A 19,013-nucleotide genomic window follows, 5' to 3' on the forward strand; every position below is an offset into this window, starting at 1 on the left:
GAGTCTATATGGGGTGATCACCCCCCTGTAAGGCTCCATTCAGATGTCTGTATGTGTTTTGCAGATCCGTGGATCCGTAAAACACATACGGACGTCTGAATGGAGCCTCACATGGGATGATCAATGACAGGGGGGTGATCAGGGAGTCTATATGGGGTGATCACCCCCCTGTCATTGATCACCCCCCTGTAAGGCTCCATTCAGACGTCCGTATGTGTTGCAGATCCGCGGATCCGTGGATCCGCAAAACACATACGGACGTCTGAATGGAGCTTTACAGGGGTGTGATCAATGACAGGGGGGTGATCAGGGAGTCTATTATGGGGTGATCAGGGGTTAATAAGGGGTTAATAAGTGACGGGGGTGTAGTGTAGTGGTGCTTGGTGCTACTTTACAGAGCTGCCTGTGTCCTCTGGTGGTTGATCCAAGCAAAAGGGACCACCAGAGGACCAGGTAGCAGGTATATTAGATGCTGTTATCGAAACAGCGTCTAATATACCTTTTAGGGGTTAAAAAAATCGCATCTACAGACTGCCAGTAAACGATCGCTGCTGGCAGGCTATAGTTGCACTATTTTACCTGCCGATCCTGTGAACGCGCGCGTCCAGCAGGAATTACAGGGCGGCGGTCCTGTACTGGTTAAAGGGGTTTTCCAGGCTCCTGACGTCGAGGACTTATTCTCAGGATAGGTCATTAATGTCCAAGTAATACATGTCTATAGCTCAGTATACTGATAAGAACTCATTACCAGCATTTACAGTGAGCTGTAAAATTAGAATAATGACCACTAAAATAATCTACTCAAGTACCACCAGCCTCCCAAAAAAATCACAGACATGTCTATTTTATTTCACAGACACAGGAAAATAAATTACCTATTTTTCGGACTGTCCAGAAATTTCTGGACGGTGGCACCCTGCCCAGCACCCCCAACATCAGCTGTTCCCTGCAGCTTCCAATACTGGCAGTAACACTGGATTTGGAACAGGAAGCACAGCCCTGGCCAAAGTGTAGTGGCCGTCTCGGTTACTCTGCTCCCATTCACTTAAATAGAAAATGAGCTGCAGTAACCCAGCATGGCCACTGCACTGTAAGCGGAGCAAGAGGTGCAGGGACAACATAACTGGCCTGACACACTTGGTAAAATCGAACTAGGAAACTGGCCTAGATTATAGAGGAAATCTGCACCATCTGTGCTGCTGTTGGTTTCACGTTTTAATACATGATGCTGCACAGTTGCGGCACAATTAAGAGGCATGCACCTCTTAATTGTGGCGCATCTGATGCCAATAGGAGACAGATTTAGACCGACAGTCTAATAAGTAGGTGGGTGTAGTAGCATTAATTCATTAATGCTGAGAGCATCAAATTGCTATGTACCCGACTGGATGCCAGGAGGAGGGCTTGGGTGGCCTCCGGGCATCGGCCCACCAAGAAATTTCCCTGTAGGGTCTATGAGCAGTCCGCCCCTGAAGGCCGGGATGTGATATGCCAGTCTTAGTAAATGTACCTCATGTATTAACATATCATAAAAAAAATTGTTAGTAACTTTTATTTCTTATTATTTATTTCTTATTTCTCTATTAACAGCAAAATAAAACTTTACGTGAAAACACATAACGTGGAGAAAACAATCAGGAATGTCTTTGGATTTATTGAAGGACAATATGAGCCTGGTGAGTAATACTAAAAAGGGCTTCAGTGGGTATTTAAATGAAATGTGTCACTAGAAAATCAAGTTTTTATGCTAAACTTTTCAAATTTTTGGTTTTAAAAATTTTCTATACCACTACATTAAAAATATCCTGCAATCTTGCAGCTTTACGCCGACCACTTTCTGTTCTGTAGAGATCACTTCTCAGCAGTCATCTCATTTTTTTCTTTATTATATATAATATAATAAAGAAAAATATATAACTTTTTATTACATTTTTCAAAAATAATACAATAAGAAAGAGCTTATGTAATCATTATCCAAATACAGAATTCCAAGGATCAAAGAATTACAAATATAAAAAAAAGAGGAAATTTCCAATATCTCCCATCATTATATACAGTAGAAGCCTAAGGAAAAGTAAATAAGTATTTTAAAAGAAAATTATACTACATCCCAGCCAATATTGAGCGGAGCCTATGTACTAAGGCGCATTTACACTATCCAAGGAGTAAGCGTTCCTTCCCGACAGTTGGCTGCTCGTAAAGAGGAGGTACATGCAGCGATCACCACCACAGTAGGAGAACGAGGGATCGTTATTGCTATCGCTCATCACCACACAAAATCATTGTTCCTGGTTAGCAGATGCTATTCAGACCGCACAATCAGCTGCCCAAGAATGACGATTGAGGTGTCTGAACCTCTGAACATTTCACCCAATGAACGAGGAAATCACTCTGCGGCACCTTTAGACGGGTAGATTATTGGGAACAAGCATTCATACAAATGTTTGTTCCCAATAATCGGCCCCAAAATCGGGCCGTGATTGTATATAAAGCAATCAAACATTTCACAGCCATCAGCAGATGGATGAGCAGCCCCTAGGTGGGATATTCAGAATGTATGTCGAGGGATCAAAGTCATAAAGCTCCCAAATAACAAATGCAGCAGTGAAGCTACGTACTTCTCTCCACAATGGAATGATCATAGGGCATGTCCAATATATATGATAGAGTGAGCAACCCAGAGAAGAGGATCTCTAGCAAATATTTGGTATGGCTGGATTACCTTTATGAATCTCATAAAGCCATCTCATTTTAATCACAGGCAGGATTACAATGACAAAAAAGACCTCCACAGATAGCATAGGATCCACGACTCAATAGTAGAGGTCACAGCTCACCCCCTCCCCATCCCTGCATGGCACACAAAACATGCCTAAAATACTATGTCATAAAGTCAATGAGTCCAATGATCCATGGGGCTACTGTACAGCATCTCTCTGAAATCTCCTAAAGACGAACACCCCAATTTTGGTTGGCCCTATTTGTAAAGTACAGAAGGGATAAGGTATTCAATCACCTTGCCAGCTGCTTTTTTGCAGAATAATTAAGTTAGGGTTGGGTCCACTGCCACATCACATGGACCCAGTCTGACTAGCCAAGGCTGCAGAGGCAAGCAGGGAATTGACAGAGATTGACCATAAATAATGGGCAATCACTCAGAGACAATGCCTCTGATCTGTGGTCAAGCACCTACTAGAGGTGATGTGATTTGAAGTGGCATGTCACTGCAGGGCATTAGGAAGGCTCCATAGGCACATAAATGTCCCCTAGAATGCAATGATAAATATCTTTGAAGTCGATAAAATAAAAATTCTAATCACCCCCTTTTCATAGTTTGCATATAAAAGTAAAAAAATAAATCTAATAGGCAGTGGCGTACTAAGGGTGGGGGGCGATCCGCCCCGGGTGCCCACTCTCAGGGGGGTGCCAGAAGCAATGAGCGCTTCCATCATGGAAGCACTCATTGCTGGAGCACAGGGAGCAGGGTCCTGTCACTCACCGCTCAGCTCCCAGCACTCCTCCCCTCCTTCAGGCCAGTTGCGCACAGAATGGTGAAGCAGGAAGACTTTTCCCCGCTCCACCATTCTGCCTGCAAACACAGATCGTGCTGCCAGCATGTGTGGGCGGAGCCTGCGGCCAAGAAATCTGCATAGGCTCCACCCACACAGTGCAGCAGAGCGATCTGTGCCTGCAGGGAAGAGAGGTATGTGAGCTTCAGGAACGGGATTTTTACAGAGGTCTTTATTAGGCCTATTGCACACGACCGTATGGCTTTTTCAGTGTTTTGCGGTCCATTTTTCATGGATCCGCTGTTCCGTTTTTTGTTTCCGTTGTGTTTCCGTTTCTGTTCCGTTTTTCCGTTCCGTTTTTCCGTATGGCATATACAGTATACAGTAATTACATAGATAAAATTGGGTTGGCCATAACATTTTCAATAGATGGTTCAGGAAAAAACGGAACGGAAACGGAAGACATACGGATGCATTTCCGTATGTGTTCCGTTTTTTTTGCGGATCCATTGACTTGAATGGAGCCACGGACTGTGATTTGCGGGCAATAATAGGACATGTTCTATGTTAAAACGGAACGGAAATACGGAAACGGAATGCATACGGAGTACAATCCGTTTTTTTTGTGGAACCATTGAAATGAATGGTTTCGTATACGGACCGTATACGGAACGCAAAAAACGGCCAGTAAACGGGGAAAAAAAACGGCCGTGCGCAATAGGCCTTACTATGGAGGGGGCACAGAGGTCTTTATTATTATGTAGGGGGCACAGAGGACTTTATTACTATAGAGGGGGCACATAGGTCTATTACTATGGAGGGGGCACAGAGGTATTTATTACTATGGAGGTGGCACAAAGGACTTTACTACTATGGAGGGGCCACAGAGGACATTTCTACTATGGAGGGGGCACAGAAGGCATTATTACTGTGAAGGGGGCACAGTGGGCGATATTACTGTGAAGGGGGCACAGTGGGCATTATTACTATGGAGGAGGCACAGAGGGCATTACTAGCACAGTGGGTATAACTACTATTAGGGGGGCACAATGGGCATTATTACTGTGATAGGGTCACAATGAGCATTATTACTATGAAGGGGGCACAATAGGGATTATTAATGTAAAGGGGGCACAAAGAGGACGCTACAACTGTGAAAGGGGTACAGAGAGGGCATAACTACTCTGAGGGGGCACACATCTGTAAAAAACTACTGTGAAGGTTGTACAATGAGGGCAAAACTACTGTGAGGGGTTGCCATTTTTTTTTTATTATTGGGGGAATGGTGCCAGAGAAAGGACCCGCCCTGGGTGACAAACACCCTTGGCATGCCACTGATAATAGGTATCTTGCGTTCCAAAATGCCCAAACTATTAAAATCTTTAAAAATTTCTGTGTAGTAAATGCCATATTGGAAAAAAAAATGGGAGATTCGAAAACCCCTCAAAAATTAAATAAAAGTGATCAACGAGTTATACATACCTCAAAAAGTACCAATAAAAAGTACAGTTCGGCCCACAAATAAAAAACCTTCATACAGCAATGTAAATGGAAAAATAAAAAAGTCATGTCTGTCAGAAAATTGAGATTTTTAATTTTTGAAAAGTAGTAAAACAAAAACTAAACAAATTTGGTATCGCCATAATCATACCAACCCACAGAATAAGCATGTCATGTCAGCTCACAGTGAACACCGCAATATCAAGTCCCCAAAAACTTTGGTAGAATAGTGTTTTTTTTCCCGTTTCACCTGTTTTCCAATACAAGCTATTGTAAAATAAACAGTGCCATTAAAAAGTACAACTTGTCCCACAAAAAAAATGTGTTTATGTAAAGAGAAAACGAAAAAAATTTACTCTGAAAATAAAACTGAATAATAGGCCGTGTCCTGAAAGAGTTAAGGTGAAAGTTATGATAATTATTAGTGTTGAGTGAATCGAATTTCAGGATAAATTTGATTCGCCGCAAAGCCGAATTCCAGCCGGCGTGATGACGTCAACTTGGGCCTATGAATGCGGCTTCTGAGGGGGGTACAATGACCCTAATTAACTAGTCCTGCCATTAACCTACATTACAATAAGGGCTCATTTAGACGACTGTAGTGTTTTGCTGTCCGCAAATTGTGGATCCACAAAACAGATACCGGCCCTTGTGCGTTCCGCATTTTGCCAGCACTATGATAGAAAATGACTGTTCGCATCTTTTGCAGCCCCACTGAAATGAATAGATCCGCACCTATTCTGCAAAATTGCGGAACAGATGTGGACGAATTCATGCGGTCGTCTGAATGAGCCCTAAGGGTCCATTCACACGTTCGTATGTGTTTTGCGGATCCACAAAACACGGACACCGGCAATGTGGGGTCCGCATTTTGCGTACCACACATCACCGGTACTCTCATAGAAAATGCCTTTTCTTATCTGCAATTCCGGAAAAGAATAGGACGTGTTCTATTTTTTTGCGGAATGGAAGTGCAGATCCGCAAATGCGGACGCGGACAGCACATTCTGGCCCTATTGAAAAAATAAATGGGTCCGCACCTGTTCCGCAAAATTGCAGAACGGATGCGGACCCATTTTGCGGACGTGTGAATGGACCCTAAGTGAGAGATTAATTGTAATGACACCTGGAACTTAGTATAAAAATGGATGCAACACTGAGGTCCTATGTGAAGATACAAAATATGCTCAATGGAGCATGAACTTATCAACAAGTGAATTTCTCAGTAATTGCTACGAATAACATATAATAAATAATTTTAGCTTTTTTTATGCACAGATCGTTATGTGCTTGTGGGAAACCACCGAGATGCCTGGGTATTTGGTGCCATTGATCCATCCAGCGGCACAGCAACTATGATGGAGCTGAGCAGAGCGCTATCAAAGCTAATACAAACAGGTATGTTATTGAGAAGGCACTACCTCAGCAGCATCTTAAAGGGAGTCTGAAACCATCAGCAATGGCCAGCAAAACATTGCCCAAGTATGCTAGACATAGCTTTATGTTGTTTCTGTCTGTAGTGAAATTCCCGGAAAAGCAGTTTTAATCATATGGAAAACGGCTCCAAAGTGCCCAAGAGGCGGCCTTTAGCCTTCAAAGTGCCCAATCCCACCGCCCTTCCCTGTGCCGTGTACTTGTCCTACTCTGAAAAGGTTTCCTCCCCTCTCCACCAACGTCACTATTGCTATTGCAATGTCACTAATGCTATATCCATCCTTTTGTCACACCGGTGACAGGTTTTAGAAGGTCTGAAAGATTATATGCACAGTGATCTGGCAGCCTCTTTTTGGTTTTGGTTTCACTTTGTCTGTCCACACCTCCTGTTCAGGTGTGGATCATGTGACCTTTACCTCCCCCTATTTAGTCGGACTCTACCCATCACTCCTTGCTCTGGATAACTTAATTTGGTTTTTGGAAGAGCTGGAGTGTGGTTCTAGTTGAAGTCCTGTTCATCCATCAGCCTCAGAAGTTAAGTGTTCCATTTGTTGTATTTTGTATTCCCCCCCCCCACCTTTGTTGTTTACTAGGCCTCAGCGAGACGCTGGTTCATTCACCAGAGAATGAGCAGGTAGTCTCTGCCCTTTCATTAACATTAGGGCATCCGAGGGCCACCAGGGTTTTCTAGGTTCCTGTGTATGGGCATCTCTACCATCGAGAGGTGCCCATACGGATAGGAGTTAGGGCCAGGAGCAGGGTTTTATAGGTGGTGATCCTTTTCCTTCCCTAGCGGTGAGGCCTAGTGTCTTTTCCCTTCCTTCTTGTTGTCTTTTGGTGTTCTCCCCTACTACATCCGTGACACCTTTGCACCAGCTAATCAGGGATTCGCTGCACTCCCTTTACTTTGGGTTTTGCAGTAGAGTATGTGTAAAGGCAGGGTCATGCTTCTCGGCCCCCTCACTGGTAGTATTGGTGCTCTTTCTTCTCCTTCCTTCTGTTTTGACAAAGGCCCAATCTGGATACCCACAAGTTTTTAAGTGCCCCTCTGAGGTGTTTGAATTCCTTTGCCTTGGCCTCTGTGCTGGTCGGGATTTTCTCTGCCCGGTGGTGTAGAGTCTGGATGACTCCTAGTTTGTGGTCTAGAGGATGGTGAGAATCAAATAGCAGGTACTGGTCTGTGTGTGTTGGTTTTAGATAGACCTCTATTCCCAGCTTCCTTCCCTCTTCCACTGTTATAAGACAGTCCAGAAACGCCAGTTTGTTGTTCTGCATATCTTCCCGCGTTAAATTGATGTTATGATCCTCTGAGTTAATGTGGTCGGTGAAAGCCTGTAACTCTTGTTTATGAATTTTAACCCAAGTGTCATCCACATATCTGAACCAATGACTCGGTGTAATTCCCATGAAAGTGGTCAGGGCTTTCCTTTCTACTTCCTCCATATACAGGTTTGCTACAATTGGTGAGACTGGCGATCCCATAGCACAGCCATGTTTTTGCTTGTAGAATTTGTCCTTATACTTGAAGTAGGTGGTACTCAGACAAAGGTCCAGTAAGGCACACACTTGGTCTGGGCTAAGTTCTGTTCTGCAGCCTAAGGTGTTGTCTAGTAGCAACTGTTTCCTGACTGTTTCAATTGCCTCTGTAGTGGGTATGCAGGTGAAGAGGGATGTAACATCATAGGAGACTATGGTTTCTTCTGTGCCCAATACCAAGTTCTGGATCTTGGTGGTAAAATCCTGAGAGTTCTGTATGTGATGTTGTGTGTTTCCAACCAAGGGCGCTAGGATTCTGGCTAAGTATTTTGCCACATTGTAGGTCACAGAGTTGATGCTGCTGACAATTGGCCTGAGAGGGGTCCCATCCTTATGTATCTTAGGAAGTCCATAAATACATGGAGGGGCTTCCCCAGGGAGGTCATTATCACCTAGTGACTCAAATTAGGATAATGGAATCAACACCTTTGACCCCATGCTGGGTATAATGACCTCTGACCCCATGCTGGGTATAATTACCAGATGTTGATTCAGTTACATATTTATTCCCAGAGAATTTTTGTACAATCACTCAGAATTGAGAAAGCTCGTTGGAAGAACGAGTGAAACATTTTCAAGAAATCTACAGTACGTCCAGTTGCCTTGAATTATTCTTTACAGATATACCATGACCTGGATAAATGAGTACCTTCACAGACATCAGTCTGGCTTGACCATACAGAATCTTCTCTACATGATCACTGCATGGAACACCCTTCAACACTGCCAGATTGTAAAATAGGCTTTTTATCTCAACTCCTTCTAGGTGTTTTTTCCCCCCCATTTTACCGTAGTGGAGTTTGCCAATCACAAAGGATAAGCATTTAGTGTTGAAGTAGATTGTATTTAGAGAAGGAACAATCTCTAAAAAGTCACTTACACAGACTATTTGTTTTATTATATTAGACAATAAAGGGTCCAAAAACAGAGCCTGGAAACTATAGGCCGGTAAGTTTAACATCTGTTGTGGGTAAACATTTTGAAGGTTTTCTAAGAGATGCTATCTTGGAGTACCTCAATGAAAATAAGCAAATAATGCCATATCAGCATGACTTCATGAGGGATCGGTCATGTCAAACTAATTTAATCAGTTTCTATGAGGAGGTAAGTTCTTGACATGACCGCGGTGAATCAATGGATGTCGTATATCTGGACTTCTCCAAAGCATTTGACACTGCACCACATAAAAGGTTAGTATATAAAATGAGAATGCTCGGACTGGGAGAAAATGTCTGTATGTGGGTAAGTAACTGTCTCAGTAATAGAAAACAGAGGGTGGTTATTAATGGTACACACTCAGATTGGGTCACTGTCACTAGTGGAGTACCTCAGGGGTCAGTATTGGGCCCTATTCTCACCAATATATTTATTAATGATCTTGTAGAAGGCTTGCATAGTAAAATATAAATTTTTGCAGATGACACTAAACTGTGTAAAGTAATTAACACTGAAGAGGACAGTATACTACTACAGAGGGATCTGGGTAGATTGGAGGCTTGGGCAGAAGCAGATGAGGTTTAACACTGACAAATGTAAGGTTATGCACATGGGAAGGAATAATGCAAGTCACCAGTACATACTAAATAGTAAAACACTGGGTAACACTGACATGGAAAAGGACCTCAGAATTTTGGTGAATAGCAAACTAAGCAGTAAAAACCAGTGTCAAGTGCTGCCAAGGCCAATAAGATAATGGTTTGCATCAAAAGATGCATATATGCCCGTGATGAGAACATAGTCCTGCCACTTTACAAATCACTAGTCAGACCACTCATGGAGTACTGTGTAGAGTCCTGGACTCCTGTGAACAAGGCAGACATAGCAGAGCTGGAGAGTGTTCAGAGGAGGGCAACTAAAGTAATAACTGGAATGGGGCAACTACAGTACCCTGAAAGATCATCAACATTAGGGTTATTCACTTTAGAAAAAAAGCTCACTGAGGGGAGATCTAATAACTATGTATAAATATATCAGGGGTCAGTACAGAGATCTCTCGCATCATCTATTTATCCCCAGGACTGTGACTGTGACGAGGGGACATCCTCTGCGTCTGGAGGAAAGAAGGTTTCTACACAAACATAGAAGAGGATTCTTTACGGTAAGAGCAGTGAGACTCTGGAACTCTCTGCCTGAGGAAGTGGTGATGGTGAGTACAATAAAGGAATTCAAGAGGGGCCTGGATGTATTTCTGGAGTGTAATTATATTACAGGCTATAGCTACTAGAGAGGGGTCGTTGATACAGGGAGTTATTCTGAATGCCTGATTGGAGTCGGGAAGGAAGAAATTCCCGTAAAGTGAGGAAAATTGCCTTCTACCTCACATTTTTTTTTGCCTTCCTCTGGATCAACTTGCAGGATAACAGGCTGAACTGGATGGACAGATGTCTTTTTAAGCCTTATAAACTATGTTACTATAGTAAAAAACTAAATAAAAAGTTCAGCGATTATGGGCTAAATCACAACTGCAGGTTTTAATGCACTATTAATGCATTTTTTTGAGCCAACCCATAATGGTGGGTAGAAAAGAGAAGACATTGGAGTCCTTCCTTTAGACTTCATTCACCTCAGCATTGTATTTTCGGTTGCTCTGCTCCATTATGGGAGCAGAACAGCAAAACGAATCGAAGCGCTGGAACCTAGCAGGAAGTATACAATTGCCGCCCAATAGGTCATATTGGCTAGAATGAGGTCTGTCGGGTTCCCGTAATTGGGCCCAGCATTTTAGAGCACTGTCTTTAATGGGATCTGCTATAGAGGCTCCTAACAGAGCTTTTCCTTCCTTTTCAAATCACTACTGGCTTTGGTAATAAAAGCAAAGAAAACCTGCTCAAAAAAATCTGCATAAACTGGAACTATTTGAGATACAGAGCTGGTTCTAGCTTTGTTAGAAGGAGATTGTAACTTACCATAGGATGTGTGATTTTCATTTTTTTTTTACCTTAATCATGGGATAACCCCTTTAAATTAATTGCCTTGTCACCACAATCTCCTCCCCCATCCCCCAACATGGTCCTCGAGTGGTCACCTACTTCTCATCTAAGGCCAGTATAGAGTAGACTTAGGGCTCTTTCACATGAGTGTGTGGGAATCATGCTCTGTGTGAGAGAGGGATCGTGCGTTCTGGACTTACGAAGCACACAGCATTATCATGATTGATAATGTGTGCCTGTGTGACCTTTCTGTAACAGAATCACTATTATTCCGTTATAGAAAGGTCACACAGAGGGACACAGGATTAATCAATCATGATAATGCTGTGTGCTTCCCTAGTCCAGATTGCACAATCCCTCTCTTACACAGAGCATGATTCCCACAAGGGACATGCTTGTGTGAAAGAGCCCTTAAGCCAATTTGGGCAGGAGTGGCTAACCATCTAATGTGTATAGAGGAGGCAACCAACTTCCCCTGGCAGCAGGTGTCAGGAGAAAGAAAGATCGGGCTGTAGGATTTCAACATGTCCCATCATTTTGTTTTCAGGGGAAATAAGCCACTTCCATAGATGTGTGGCAGCAACTTTTTCCCCATTCCCCATTAAAAACTCATGTATGTTTGAGATTGGGACAGATAGCTGTCCGTCGAACAAGTGTATGGCCAGTATTAGGGTACTTTCACACTAGTGTCACATCCGTTATGAATGGATCCGGTCAGTGGCGTGCCTACGGTGTTTGGCACCCAGGGCGGGTCCTTTCTCTGGTCCCCCCCCCCCTTTAAATACTTGACCACATACCTCTTACATTCAGGGGCATCTGCTTTCATGTAGACATTCCCTTTCCTCTTCTCCTCCATTAGACCGCCATGACAAATTCTTTCAGACGCATCTAGTCTCTACAGAGTTTGTAACACAGACACGTTAGATTTCTCAGTTTTTCCATCAACCTCCCCATCCTAGTGTCCCCACAGTGTCATCCTGCTGCCACTCCATTCCAATACTGTGCCCCCCAATGCCCCAGGTACTATACTGCTGAAAAAATAGTTACCCCAGTAGACATAATTGGGGTCATTTATCAAACTGGTGTAAAGTAGAACTGGATTTCCAAAAGAGCTGTCAAAAATGAAAGGTGGAATCTGATTGGCTGCTATAGGCAACTAAGCCAGTTCTACTTTACACCAATTTGATAAATTACCCCAAATGTCCCTATAGTGTCCACAGCAGTTATAGTGTCCCCTAGAGTGCCCCCAGTAATAATAACATCCTATATTGTGCTCCAGGTAATAATCCCTGTATAGTGTCCCCAGAAATAATAGAAATGCCCCTACAGTGCCTCCCCAATAGCAATGCTGCCCCCATATAGTAATTTGCCCCCACATAGTAATCCCTCCCATAATTTGCCCCCACATTGTATCCCACTATTATATTTCCCCCCTACATAGTAATTTGCCCCTATACTGCAATTTCCCCACGATGTACTGCCCCCCCATGTCCCCCAAAGTTAAAAAATAAAATAAAACATAAATAAAAGCTAAATACTTACCCATGTCCAGGCGCACTATGGCAAGCGTGCACGCTTCACTGTGCTGCGTCCCAGCAGAGGATCACGCGATGACGTCATCACGCACGCCTGCGCCGGGATTTCACTACCACATAGGCCTCAGGCCTACTACGCCTGAAGCCAATGGCGGACACAGACAGCAGAGGGCCCCTGTGCAAAGAATGTGCCTGAGCCCATCCACCCCTATGCCAAATTTTCAACCTAACCTATTCCCTCCTAATATTACATACAGCAATACAAAACATACAAGGTAAGGCTACTTTCACACCCGCGGCACTACGATCCATCCGGACACAAAGCACAGCATGCAGCAGTTTATGTCCCGCTGATTCTCAGCATTTTTGCCAGATAGTGGCAGGATCTCTACCGTACCCCATTATAGTTAATGGAGCCGGCGGGCATTCTGTCTGCATCCAGCAGTGCCGGATACAGTGAATTCAGGCAGGCTGTTCTCAGCTGGAACAGCCTGCCAGAATCACTAACGCAGATGTGAAAGCAGCCTAATACGGCGTCACATACCTTGTACATCCAGTGACGTTGTCTTAGATCTTCTCTTTCCTCATCTTCTCCTTTCAGACCAGACCACCATGATGATTTCTTTTTAGCCGTCTCTTCTCTCTGCAGAGTTTGACAGACAGACAGCTTAGTTTCCTGCTTTTCCAACATCCTCCAACCTTCTGAACACCCCATCCTGTGCATGCTGTTCTCCCCAATACTATACTGAAAAAACAGATAACCTCCATAAAATTACTAGTACCAGATAGCGCCCCTTCAATAATTATTGGCACACAGTGCCCTAAAAAATAACTGCGCCCAGCAAATAATGTCCCTGACACTAATAAACATAATGTCCCCCAAAAATAATAATACAAAAAAATGCCCTGTTGTGTGGCAGTAAAAAAAAATATCTCCTCTTAGTGCCCCTATTAGAGCCAATGTCCCTACAGTGCCCTCATGCCTGCAGCCTATCAGAGGAATGGGTAAGGGAAACACCTCTCCCCTGCCCCGCTGCAGCATCCATCTGTATTGCTGTCCTGAGGACGGCGATATAGATGAATATAGAGATGAACGCTTCCACAATGGAAGCGCTCATCTCTCCCTGCCCTGCCATGGAACCTCTCACAGGCCTCTATACCGCACTGGGCCCCTGTGCAGCCGAGCCAGCTGCATAGGCGATATGTCCGCCTCGGCCTGAAGCCTATGACAGCTGGTTCGGCAGCGGGGCAGGGAACTATGCGCTTCCGTACCCCGCCGCAGTATGTGGGCGTCAGCGCTCCAGCAATCTGTATTGATGGAAGCGCTCATTGCTTCTGGCACCCCCCTGAGAGCCGGCACCAGGGGCGGACCGCCCGCCCCCCTCTAGGCATGCAACTGGATCAGGTTGTATTATCTTTAACATAGCAAGGATGGACCAGTCATGAACTCCATTGAAAAGTCAATGCGGGATGGATCAGTTTTCTATTGTGTCCGAGAAAACAGATCCGTCCCTATTGACTTATATTGTGGGTCATGACGGATCCGTCTTGCTCCGCATCCCATGACGGAAAGAAAACCACAGCATGCTGCGGTTTGCTCTCCGGAATGGGAACGGAATGCATTTTGGAGTAGTCCGTTCTGTTCAGTTACTTTTTGTCCCTATTGACAATGAATGGGGACAACACTGAAGCGTTTTTTTCTGGTATTGAGACCCTATGACTGATCTCAATATCAGAAAATACTAACGCTAGTGTGAAAGTCGCCTTAGTCTGCCAATGAAAAGCTTCTTATGTAACAAATAATAAAATGTCACCAAATAATGCTTTAAACAGAAACATAAAATAACCAGTACAAAACAGTATGTGAGGTCTGCCAATAATTGTACTAGTCTATGCTCTCTTCACTTTAAGGCCCCTTTCAGACAAGCGAGTGTCACGCTCCGGACTTGCAGTGCAGCACCCGTCCTGAACTTCCACACTGCCGGGGGCACATAGCATTATATTGATTTATGATGCTATGTACCCTTAGCATTATGTTAGTGTTATCCAATACATTCCAGAACTCTAAGGGTGCTGGAAGTTCAGGACAGGTGCTGCACTGCGAGTCCGGACGTCACGCTCGTCTGTAAAGGGTCTAAAGGCAAAGTTAACTTTTAGCACTTAGAGTAATTTAGAAAAAAAAATATAAGGATGACTCTATATTTACATTGCTGTGTTCTTAAAAGGGTTGTACAAGAATATTTTTTTTGCAAACCCCTTATTTGACCCGTAAGACTGGTTTCACATTATGTCAGTGTTATACAATACATTCCAGAAATCGCATCATAAATCAATGTAATGCTATGCAATCCTATCAGTGCTAGGGAGGTCAGTACAGGGGCTTCCGCAGACACACGCTGCGAGTTCAATGCGTTGAACTCGCTCAAGTGAAACCAGCCTAAAGGGAAACTTACTTACCTGCTACCTGGCGCTCCTTCTCCTCCCGGCCAGCAATGCTTTACTGTGCTCCCTCTCTGAAAACATCCGGTCTGACGCCGCCTGCAGCCAATTGCCTGGCTGTGGCAGTGACTAAATCTCCTTGTGTCATGTGACCATTTGCAATGACGTCAGTGATTGGCTGCAGGCGTTGTCAAACCGGATGTTTCTGAGCGAGCCCAATAGAGCATTACTAGCCAGGAGGAGAAGGAGTGGGGAGCCAGTGCTGGGAAGCAGGTACAAAAGCTTATTTTTACAGGTCGGGATTTGCCAAACCCCCATTCTTGCACAACCCCTTTAAGGTGCCCACACACCTTCAACAGTTTTCATTCACCAAACAGCTATCTCGTCCAACTCCTCCATACACAGTCAGTTCGCCCAGCATGGGTTTTAAATGAGGAAAGAGGAGAAAGTCATTGTCACATAGGTCTGTGGTGATGGTAATGGCTTTTCTCAAGAGAGAACAAAAGAGAACAAAAGGCTTTTGTGAAATTCAATGTACCCGATCCCTCTCTCCCCTGACATCATCTGGTAAGGATAGTCAAGAGTTCCACATAAATGTTAGACTGTCGGCCAGTCCCACCAAAAACGATGGGTTTGGTTTAGCTTATATATTTGAACACCCCCGAGCAACTTCCCCACAAATAGTCAAGGTCGCCCATGCTCCCTTAGTGCCCCCACACAGTAGTGTTGGTCCCTTAGTGCCCCCCTAAGTGAAGCTCCTGTAGTATTAATAAAATAAAAAATATATATGATGTCCCTGTACAGGCTGGGGAATGGGGCCCGGGCCCTAATGGATGACGTACACAGCAGATAGACTAAGACCCAAATTTGGTGGCCGACTTCAGTTGCATCGTCTGTCATCCGATAGGGCCTGGGCATACCTTAATAATTACTATGGCTGCTACGGTGGTAGTTCCAGCCCTGGATAGAGAAGTCCATAGAGACATCACTGCAGATTAACATCTGCATTCCAGAGACTACATTATATACTGTGTTTCTGACAATGACCTGTAAAGACAGCAGATAGCAACTTTGGACTGCATTTAAAAGTAAGATTTCAGCTCCTCCACTGATCTACAGAACTGAGCTGAGATACCTGACACTAATGAATCCTGGCATCGTTCGCATCCTGTTATTCCAGCTCTCTGCATTATTGGGATTGTAATTCAGCAGCTTTACAATAACACCAGGTGGTGGTTGTGCTCTTCTTGGAATCTACATGCGCTCTCCAAACCTCTGATGTCTGCTCATATCTACACAACATGTACATTGAAAACAGCGTGGGACAACATGTGGAGGAATATTAGATTATTTCTGAGAAAAACAAACCTAGATATTAAAAGGGTTTTCCGAGACTTTTACACGGATGACTGATCCTCTGGTTAGGTCATCAGTAACTTAGGGGTCGGGGTCCCTAACCCAGGATCCCCAGCGTTCAGCTGTTTGAGAAGGCACCAGCGCTCGCAGTAGTGTCGCAGCCTTCTCTGAGCTTACCAAGCACAGCACCATACATTATACAGTGGCTGTGCTTGGTATCGCGCTCAGCCCCATCAATTGGGCTAAGCTGCGCCTATGCCATGTGACCGATCAACGTGTCGTCACTCGGCCTGGGGAAAGCAGCAATAAGGCTACTGCCTTCTCGAACAACTGATCTACGGGGGTCCTATCCTGAGGATAGGTCATCAGTATTAACATCTCAGAAAACCCTTTTAATGGGAGTCCGTCAGCCGTAAATTTACTGTTTTACCAGGCACAATGCCTTGCAGGGCTAGTTCAGCTGAATGTAATGATACCTTTTACTTAGGGCTCTTTCACACTTGGGTTGTCCGGATCCGTCGTGTACTCCATTTGCCAGAATTACACGCCAGATCCGGAAAAACGCATGATACGGTTATTGGGGAATTTCCTCGGGTCCTCTACCCCCATCTTATAACCTCAATTCCCCATCTACCCATACCTCCCCTACAACCCCACCACAAATGACAACACCGTACGTTGGAATTAAATGGCCACAGCAGCCTTTTATTAATACAAACATAACATGTAAATATCAATATAAATATATATATATATATATAAAACAATATATATAACAATATATAGATAAACCCTGACGAAGGAGGTCCTAGAAGCCCCGATTCGATTCCAGCTGGTTCCCCAAACACCCGGTTAAGCCACCCTGCCTCCAGCCGTATCACTCCAGCTCGAAAACACCGAGTGATGGTCACCCACTGAAACCAACCAACTTTCCACACCTGGGAGTCCAGCCCCACCGTTTGAGGCCCTCCCATCCACAAACACCAAGCCCTACCACCGTCTTCCAGGACCTCCTACCGCCAGACTGCTATGACAAACAATTACCTACCACCTACCCCCCAAAACACCCCTAACCCCCCCCCCACCTACCGGAAAAAGAGGGAGGGTGGGTGGGAGTTTCTACCTCTAAAATGGCGTCAGATTTTCCCGCATTTCCTACTTTTAAACCTACTACTCCGCCCCCTACGCTAACCCGGCCTCCTACTTCCTTAACCCCTTCCTCCCTCTTTCTAGCTCCCTTTTTACCCTGCCGTCCCCTCGTCCCCCCAACCTCTCATGTCAGCCTCCCCTTAGGCTGCGCTTCTAGTCCGGCTGCACTAGTGAACTGAAAGCATTTGAAGACGGATCAGTCTTCAAAATGCGTTCAGTGTTACTATGGCAGCCAGGACGCTATTAAAGTCCTGGTTGCCATAGTAGTAGTGGGGAGCGGGAGAGCAGTATACTTACCGTCCGTGCAGCTCCAAGGGCGCTCCAAAATGACATCAGAGCGCCCCATGCGCATGGATGACGTGATCCATGCGATCACGTCATCCATGCGCAGGGGCGCCCTGACGTCACTCTGAAGCGCCCCGGGAGCCGCACGGATGGTAAGTATACTGCTCCCCCGCTCCCCACTACACTTTACCATGGCAAACAGGACTTTAGCGTCCTGGCAGCCATGGTAACCATTCAGAAAAAGCTAAACGTCGGATCCGGTAATGCGCCGAAACGATGTTTAGCTTAAGGCCGGATCCGGATTAATGCCTTTCAATGGGCATTAATTCCGGATCCGGCCTTGCCGCAAGTGTTCAGGATTTTTGACCGGAGCAAAAAGCGCAGCATGCTGCAGTATTTTCTCCGGCCAAAAAACGTTCCGGTCCTGAACTGAAGACATCCTGATGCATCCTGAACGGATTTCTCTCCATTAAGAATGCATTAGGATAAAACTGATCAGGATTCTTCCGGCATAGAGCCCCGACGACGGAACTCTATGCCGGAAGAAAAGAACAACGCAAGTGTGAAAGAGCCCTTAGTCATCAGTTACTTCAAGAAAAAGTACTTTTGATACATATGCAAATAAGCAGTTAAGTGTACAGTGGGAGGGGCCAACCTTGCTCCTTCTGCTTCCTCTGCCAGCCCTTTCCCCTTCGTGACCGACAGGGCCAGAAGAAATGACAATGAAGGAGCCTGGTCCTGTCAATCAATAAGCAGAGCGGCTGGCAGAGGCAGAAGGAGGAGCAAGGGTGCACAAAGTGGATTGGGATAAGTCTGGCTGTAGATGGGGAAGAAAGCACACTGAAGGCAGTTTTGCATGGGGAAGACAGCAGCATCCTGGACACAAAGATCTAGCATGTACTACTGGGAGGGACACACACACATGAGGAAGGTCTGAAACTAGGAGCAGGTTCCAACTGCATATTAGAGGTTCTAAAATGAATTAAAGAATAAAGATTTAGGACTGAAACTGTCACAACCAGACAGCTGAGAAGCTCTGACAGAGGCCTTTCAGAACCTCCCCCTTGAGTTCTGTGTTGTGGTATTCAGTTCCTCCTCTCATTAGCGTCTCTCAGCTGTTATGTGTTGGACTAATTGTTTCCCTTTAAATTCTTCCCCAGAATGCTTTTCTGGGCGGCTTATATTTCTTCCTGGAGTATGTGTGCTTGCCCATCTGGTTCTCCTCTCCTCCACAAAGTTAAGTGTTACACTGTTATCTGTTATTTTCTGTTTGCTGGATCCCAGGTGACCCTGACTCCCTCCCTGTCTGGTGTAGGGAGCCGGTGGTCGTGTCCCCTCAC

The 19,013-nt window shown here is 44.9% G+C and overlaps 1 protein-coding gene across 4 annotated transcripts in view; it reads left to right on the forward strand.

Moving 5' to 3' along the window:
- The window catches only part of LOC122922106 (N-acetylated-alpha-linked acidic dipeptidase 2-like), a 155,890-nt gene that overhangs the window by 85,740 nt on the left and 51,137 nt on the right, over window positions 1-19,013 (forward strand). For all 4 annotated transcript variants that reach the window (XM_044272581.1, XM_044272580.1, XM_044272582.1 and 1 more), the window contains 2 exons: window positions 1,591-1,676; window positions 6,288-6,407. In XM_044272581.1, coding sequence (XP_044128516.1) covers window positions 1,591-1,676; window positions 6,288-6,407 — 206 coding nt within the window. The remainder of the gene's footprint in view (window positions 1-1,590; window positions 1,677-6,287; window positions 6,408-19,013) is intronic.

This window comes from Bufo gargarizans, chromosome 11, assembly GCF_014858855.1.
Source record: "Bufo gargarizans isolate SCDJY-AF-19 chromosome 11, ASM1485885v1, whole genome shotgun sequence".
NCBI classification, from domain to species: domain Eukaryota; kingdom Metazoa; phylum Chordata; class Amphibia; order Anura; family Bufonidae; genus Bufo; species Bufo gargarizans.